The sequence below is a fragment of the Otolemur garnettii genome, unplaced genomic scaffold (assembly GCF_000181295.1).
Source record: "Otolemur garnettii isolate 467f Iridium unplaced genomic scaffold, OtoGar3 scaffold00014, whole genome shotgun sequence".
In the NCBI taxonomy this organism is placed as follows: Eukaryota; Metazoa; Chordata; class Mammalia; order Primates; family Galagidae; genus Otolemur; species Otolemur garnettii.
In genome coordinates this window covers 6002453-6010217 of record NW_003852409.1, presented here as the reverse complement: position 1 = coordinate 6010217, position 7765 = coordinate 6002453, and the positions used below count along the sequence as shown (strand labels likewise).

The following is a 7765-nucleotide window of genomic DNA, read 5'->3' as shown; positions in this document are numbered from 1 at the left end:
GAGTGATTCATTTTGTGATTTTAAAATATTTTTCTACTTATAAATATGATACATATTTCTGTAGACAATCTACAAATAAAAAATATAACTATAATTTCATCGCCAATGACTTTTCTTCCAAGGTGTGTGAGCACACACGTGTGTCTGTGTTTGTGTACAAAATATATATATGGGAAATGATAGTATGTAAAGATATTTAATTTAGATCATTCCACATGAAAGCTTTCCTCCAGTTGTCGTATGAACACTGGCTTTGTTAAGTATACATCACAAACATCATGTATACGTTGCGTGACATTCTGTAAAGATGTGCCACCTAGTTTGACTATTTCCGTGTTGTTAAACCTTTAGTGTGGGCCCAAACTAATTCATCTTGAAATATACATTATTTGATACCATATTCAGTGAGTTCTTTGGGGGGTTGTATAAAACTTAAAAACCTAATTATTAAAAAACAAATCTCTGTGTGATCTCCCTCTGTAGAAGAAAATTACAAATACACACTTAAATACAATATTGCATCCTATTTCAGAAGGTGCATAAACGCCAAGAAGCTCATCCATAGAGTCTTGTCCCCAGAGCTTCAGGTCAGAACCAACAACATAAAATACATCAATATGAAACAGAACAAAAAAGTACAAAGACTTTATTAATTGTGGAGACGTATAATCTCTAAAATATTGCTGGCTACCATAACGTGGCCCAATCCCTGTCCACCCTTTCTTATGTTTGAAATAGTCCATGTTTTAAATTCTACGTTAATGCTTCTCTATGACTTTCACTGAATGATAATGTGTCACCTGATGTATCTTTATTGCCCTTAGTGATAGGAAGTCTCTGCAGGACTCTCAATGCGCAGTCTTTTCTTACTTTGAGGTCTTGCAACCTGGAAACCTGGGACATTTGCCACCCTGCCTTCTGTCACTCCTAATTATCTCATATACCGTTCCATTTGAGCAAAGACACATCATGACTTCTCATTGGATAATACAGTTACTTAAAGAAAGAGAACATTTTATAGTAACACCGAAAATAAACTTAACAAACTTAAAATGTTATATAGCCTGAAGACAGATCAGCACAGAAGCAATGTATTATAGCAATTTCAGGACTCAAGGTTTTAACTTGGCCTGCCTTTGTGTAGTTCGGAACAAGGAGGATCACAATCTCTATCACCTGAGTGGTACACTCTGTCTGATACACAGTCTACAATAATGAGACTGACTCTACATGCCGATTTCTACAACTTCTAAAAAACTCTAATACGTTCTCAATAAAAAACTTGTTTTGTATTTTCAGTTTGATGTTTCCATCTGTTTGTTTCTGAAGACAGAAGAATTTCTGATGTAAAAGCTGGGATATAAAAAAGCATAGACCCGTGGCTGCTCTTGTCTGCGTGCAAGGTTATGTCAGTGGGTGCTAGAACTTCTAATTATTATTAGGTTTCAAACAGTGATCAAAAAAATTTTTTTCTGAAAGCAAATCCAAGAATAATTCTTACTAATTCACGTCTTTCTCTCCCTCACAGTTGCATCATCCCTCCCAAGGTTTCCGCTTTGGAACTGTCCGAGAAAGCAGTGCTGAAGATTATGTGAGGCAAAGTTTCCCCGAGATGCACGAATACATGAGAAGGTACAACGTCCCAGCCACCCCCGATGGAGTGGAGTATCTGAAGTGAGTGTCAACCTCTTGCATCCCAAAAGTTCTCACTGAAGAGAAGTCATTTAGATACTGATGTAGTGTTTGCCGGATTTTGAAAATGACAGATAAATGAGCCATGGTGTGTTGAGGAATACCTCATGCTGTGTGAGATCCAGGAGGCAGTATGGAATAGCATGCATTTAATTATGTGACCTAGATTGCTAGTTACCTGCCTAGTCTCACGTTGGCAGTAGCTTTGTTCAAAGAGCCAGTGGGACTATTAGTGTAGCAGATGGTGGAGGAGGAAAATGTTGGCTTGACATCGCTTAAGAAAACAATGGTGCTGAAATGATCCAACACGCAGGGAATGTAGCCAGAGGATAATGTGTCCCAAGGCAACCCTATCCTTCACAGTGAATCTCTGAACCCAGGGAATGCCTCCTCTTGCCACAAGGAAATGGAATTTATCTTAGAGATTTCCTGTAGAAAGGAAATAAGTTAGAAGGCAATGATTCCAGGCCTGCATCCTTCTCATCAGAATTTATGAGAAGCAATCAAGAGAAATCACATTGCCGTGGCAGATTATCAGAGCCTGTAGTTCAGTGGAGCCGAATGCAAAGGCGGGTGATGCAGTTATGGGTCTGGCCTGCAGTCTGCCTGGGAGAAGGGAATGAATGACTCCTGATAAGCCCCAGTGCAGGAGGGTGAGCCCTCCCCTCCCCCTGCCCCATAGCATCATGACAATAGCAGACATCCAATCCTCTGATTCCTAGACTTGTGTAAGGTCAGGAAATGGGTTTTTCCATAGTCAGCTGCAGCAGTCTTCCCAGCAGACAAAAGAATCTGCTGCCCCAAATTATTTTTTAAGAAAAAGAGAAAATAAATAATTCCATGGGACATAAGGGCTTTGTCTTTTAGGGGAGCTTTAGTAGAAGGCCACTTAGACAATTTTATAGATGTTTAACTGTAGCTTAGAGAAAACCCTTGTTCTTCCATATTTGCAAAGTTGTCTATGGTGTCTAAGTACTATGAAATGCCACTCTTAATTTTGCAAGAACATCAAAACATTAGAGTTCCTCTCTGACTAGGAGTGCAGAATCCCTGTGCCTCCCAGATCCTCTTCTGGATTCTCTCCTTCAGGCAAATTCAGGGCTGAGAGAGCAAGATGTCAGGGAGATAGCATTGGTTCCCAGTTCAGTAGGAATGGCTGACATACTGCTGTCAGGGTGAAAAGGATGAGTCGTGCCACTGCCTCAGGTCCCCAAAAGTTCTACTCCACTCAGGGTGTTCATGTAGTCCAGGACCCACCTGAGAGGGCCCCCAGTGCCCAGCATTGACCCCACCTGAGCCTGCAGAAAGCAGTCCTTTACGAAATCAGGCACAGATGATGAAATAAATTTTCCATGGGAATGCAGCCTAGTCTAGGCTGAGCCATGATGGAAGAATAGGTCCTGGGTCTTCAAATAATAGTCCATGTTCCAGTTAGTATCTGGGAGCCAGTTAGAACTGCAGCCTCTGGGGTCTCATCCCAAACCTACTGTGCCAGAAGCTGTAATTTAACAAGCCCCCAGGTAGTTCACTGGTTACAAGTGAAATACAGGCAGAGCTTATCATTAGTGTCCTCTCACTTCTTTTCTTTGGGCCTTTTCTCTCCACTTTTAGCATAATCACTTCCTGTGCACTTAGGCACCACTCCAAGTAACCTCAGTCTTCATGTCATTCCTCCGGCATCCCACAGCTCTGACCTACCAGGCACACCCCCTGAAGTCGCTGGTGCAGGACAGGGTCCTATGCGCAGGACATGTCCTTCTCTCCCATCAAAATTCCCCTGAGTTTAGTCCTACTCTCGCAGGGCCCTACTTTTTAAGGTGACAGTTTTTCAATAAATTAATTCCTATTAAGATGCTCATTTATTTTAGTATGCTGATAGATGGCTGGGGGTTTTTTGTGGTATCTTATATGTATTTTTAAATGAATGCTCAAGAAAAGATCATGATTCTGTAATAGAAGAAACAACTGGAGGCCCCTTCCAAGCACAACAGTGATTCAGCCAGTCTGGAGGCCACTTACACCTGGATCATACTGGCCATGGCCTGACCAGTGACTCAGAGTCCCTGGAGAATCTGTGAGCTGATTCCTTCTTGTTGTCTTACATAATACAAGTCTGTCATAGCTAACTGCACTTTGGAGCCCAAAGTCAGGAGTAGTTCACTGGACTTCAGGAATTACTGGTCCAACAAAATGAACCACAATTTTCTTCTATGACCACGTTGCTATCACCAATACGTGTGGAATATTAGCAAATGGTAACTTGTTGCTGGGTAGCCCCCAAAGTGCATTCTGCTACTGTGGTAGTAAAACTTTGATTAGAGAAACACTTTTCAGCTCAATTTTGATTTTATTGCCAGGATTTCTTTAAGTTTCTTCATCATCAGCTCCTAGGAGACAATTCACATCCTCAACCCTTTCTAAAGCTTTGCTAGGGAGCTTGGAGATACTTTCAATTTTGCTTAATATTAAACTTAGGCCTCCCTGTAACTTAAATCCAATATCCCCTGGAAAGGGGGATGCATTATAAATTGGCTATTTCACTTCCCAGAAGTACAGGAAAAGGAAGCAACGATCCCTGGCACCAAAAACAGAAGTTGACCTATATGACTTTGTGTCCATAAGTGGCCCAGATAAAGGCATTCACGCAAAGATATGTATCCTGCTCAGTGATGAACCTTTCAGGTGTCTGGGGATGTCTTTCTCTTTTAAATTGTTGATGGACCCAGCTGTATTCTCCACTGAGTTTAGAGGCCACTTCTCTGTGAAGAATTCCAGAAGCCCCATTCCTGGCTCTCCCAGACCAAGCACTGAGCTCAGAAGGAATAGAGAAGAATTATTCTCTTTGCAAAGCTGTTTGGACAACTCAGAGGGTAGAAAGCTTTTATTAAATGGATATATGTTCTACCTACACCTTTCCAAAAAGGGTTTGAAGTAGCTGAAAACAAAGAAGTCATTATGTATGCCTTAGACCTGCAGCCCCCCGCTCCCCAAGCTGCAGACTGTTACTGACCCATGGACTATCAGGAGCCAGGCCTCACAGCAGAAGGTGAGCAGCAGGCAAGCAAGCCAAGCTTCCTCTGTACTTACAGATGCTCCCCATCACCTGCATCCCCACCTGAGCTCTGCCTCCTGTCAGATACGCAGAAGCATTAGATCCTCATAGGAGCTCGAACTATACTGTATGCCGTGCATGCAAGGGATCTAGGTTGTGAGCTCCTTATGTGAATCTGATGCTTGACAATCTGAAGTCAATGTCATGCTCTTAAATCATCCCAAAACCATTCCCTCACCCCATTCCATGGAAAAATTATCTTCTGTGAAACCAGCACCTGACGCCAAAAGGTTAGGGACAGCTGCCTTAGACAATTCCCTTTAAATCTCTTCCTTCCTTGCCCTCTTTGTAAGTGTCAGTTCAGTCTGTGCTGAGACATAACCTTCATCTGGACCATTTCTGTATCTATGTTCAAAATATGAGAAGAGTTTCATGAGTGATACCCAAGGCGTATGATGACAGCTTGATCCAGCTTATTGCTAATTCATTAAAACAGCCCAGGGACACCTACTTTAAATTACTCTTGCCTGAACTGCCTACTAGAGTGGAAATGACCTGTGACTCTCTGGGGATACAGCAATAAATCGGGTCACTAAGATCTATTCTATAAGCTTCCCCTTTCATTTTTGGAATGCCAACCTATGTGGGGACTTTTAAAGAAACCATAACTTCCTTTTTCCCAAAAGTACTATATCTCTTACATGTATCGCCTTAAAACTCTACTGCTAAATATAAAGTAATATTTGGTTTCCAAAGAATGTTATTGTGCTCATCACAAAAAGAAATAAAAATTTCAAATACTGATTAATGAGACTGCCTGGATCCCATATTTACTATCTATATAACCTAGGCCAGGTTACTTCAACTCTCTAAGCCTCAACTTCCTCATCTGTTGTGTCTTAGTCATTATGAGGGATAAACTGTATAGACAACAATAAATATAAGGCCTAACACAAAGAAGCTGATAAAGTTAGAGAAAAGAACCTTCTGTATTACCTTCCAGTTCAGCACAGCGTTGCCCTGGCTTTTTGTGGGATTTAGAAGTAACGAAAGGGATCAGTAGATAAACCTAATTGGAAAGAAGTCATTGTCTCTTCTAAGAGCATCTGTTTCCCCTGGTCTGTGCTCTGGAGGTCAGGGAGATGCCAGCAAAGCTGAGTCAGCAGCTAGCTAGCCTGTCCTGCCCTTAGTGTCCAGCTTTCTGTCCCTTAAACAAAAGCCAGCTGTCAGCCTTAGCATTTCCTTTCCATTAATGAATCTTTTTCACTTTTCTTCTCTTGGTCTTAAATATAGGAATGATCCAGAGAAACTAGACGCCTTCATCATGGACAAAGCCCTTTTGGATTATGAAGTGTCAATAGATGCTGACTGCAAACTTCTAACCGTGGGGAAACCATTTGCCATTGAAGGTATTAATCAGTCACTCTTGATTCCCTTTTCCCCAGGATGTGCTCCGTTTGCCAGCCTAGCAAGTCACATACACCAGCCTCAGAGGCAAAAAGCTATTCATCATCCCTTGTTTTCATTTCAATTCATAAGCACTTAGCTATTAAGATGCTGAAGTTAGGAATTTATTTTTTACCTACTCAACAAACATTTATTTACCCAGTTATTGGGGGGGGGTCATCATTACCCAAATGATGTTGCTTCAGATATCTGGGAGGGGTGGCACATATAATAAATGGGAAGCCCATTAATCTAATCTGTATTTTATAATAGCCAGATGCTGCAGTGATTCTGATGCAAAATTTAGAATGAGTACATTTTATAACTGGAAAGGGCCCCAACATCGATCTAATCCAGTCTACTCATTTTATGCACAAGAAAACCCAGGGGCATTATATCACATTTTTATAATCATATAATTAGACAATAACACTGGGATCAAAATCTAAATCACATGGTTCTTGAATAAGTGTTCTTCCACTAATTGGAAAATAAGTAGAAAAAAAATCTCGTTCTATGGTTTAGTACCCTTTGGGGTCCTAAACAGAGCTGTATTTGGGACCTCAGGCTTGCCTGTTTCCCCACTGGAAGCAAATTTTTGCTTCCAACTGAATCAACCCATCCATCAAATTTCAAGACCAAGGAAAGATTGCTTTGTCAGTAGCTTCTTTCATTTTGAATGATGGTTGATATAAGGAGCTGATAGTTTGAACCAGCAAATTTCACATCTCCCAATTCCCAGCTTCCCTTCCCTGACAGTACATGCTGGCTCCCAAGACAGCCATGCTCACTTGTCAGAAAACACTTTGGCTTAAAACAATCCCATGGGGGTGCCCAATCCTAGTTTCGGAAATTTGCACTTTCCTGTAGGTTAACTAGGATATCAAGGCCATACTGATTACAATTTGCCCAGTTTCCCAGCCACAGTTGGTCTCTGTCTCCCCTAAACACATCAGCAGATTTTTTTTTACTTTAGTCTTTGTTTTTGTGATAAAATAAATGTAACAGCTGATGCCTTATTTGAGACTTCTCCTAAGAGAAATTAGTCTCCTCTCCAGGCAAAGTGGCCCCCCACCTAAACCAGGGACGAAACTCAGAAAGAGAAAGTCAGTGGCAGTGGTCTTCTATACTATTAAGACTACAATCCGGGATTTCAGAGAAAGAAAAAGAAAATGAAAAAGCTAGAAAACCAAATGACATTCAGGATATGACCCCATTTTTATGTGACCATGTAAAAATTCTCAATTGTTTTGGCTTCTAGGGATGTTACATTTTATTTCTGTCCTAGACACACTGGGTAATTGAGGTCCCTTTGGCAATTAGCAGCTACTAGCAATGCATCATTTTCAGAGGGCAGAGGAATGGCAGGCTCCATTGTCCACCTTTGTCTTCAGGGGGCAACCTTATCTTGTCAAAAAACAGTGGTAAGATGGCTTGTTTGCCTCTGCTAGACCCTAGTGCCAGATGCCACACAATTAACTCCCCACTGGCTTCCTGTTTACATTTCCATCTGTGCTCCTGAGACTCGATGTCTCACAGTTCCCACCCTCTCTAGACTCCACATTGTTTTCAAGG

General features: G+C 41.4%; 1 protein-coding gene across 1 annotated transcript in view; it reads left to right on the top strand.

The window, feature by feature from the left end:
• GRIN3A (glutamate ionotropic receptor NMDA type subunit 3A) overlaps positions 1-7765 on the top strand; it is a 171799-nt gene that overhangs the window by 117151 nt on the left and 46883 nt on the right. The window contains exons 4-5 of the mRNA XM_003785185.2: positions 1529-1674; positions 6038-6153. Of these exons, the coding sequence (XP_003785233.1) occupies positions 1529-1674; positions 6038-6153 (262 nt within the window). The remainder of the gene's footprint in view (positions 1-1528; positions 1675-6037; positions 6154-7765) is intronic.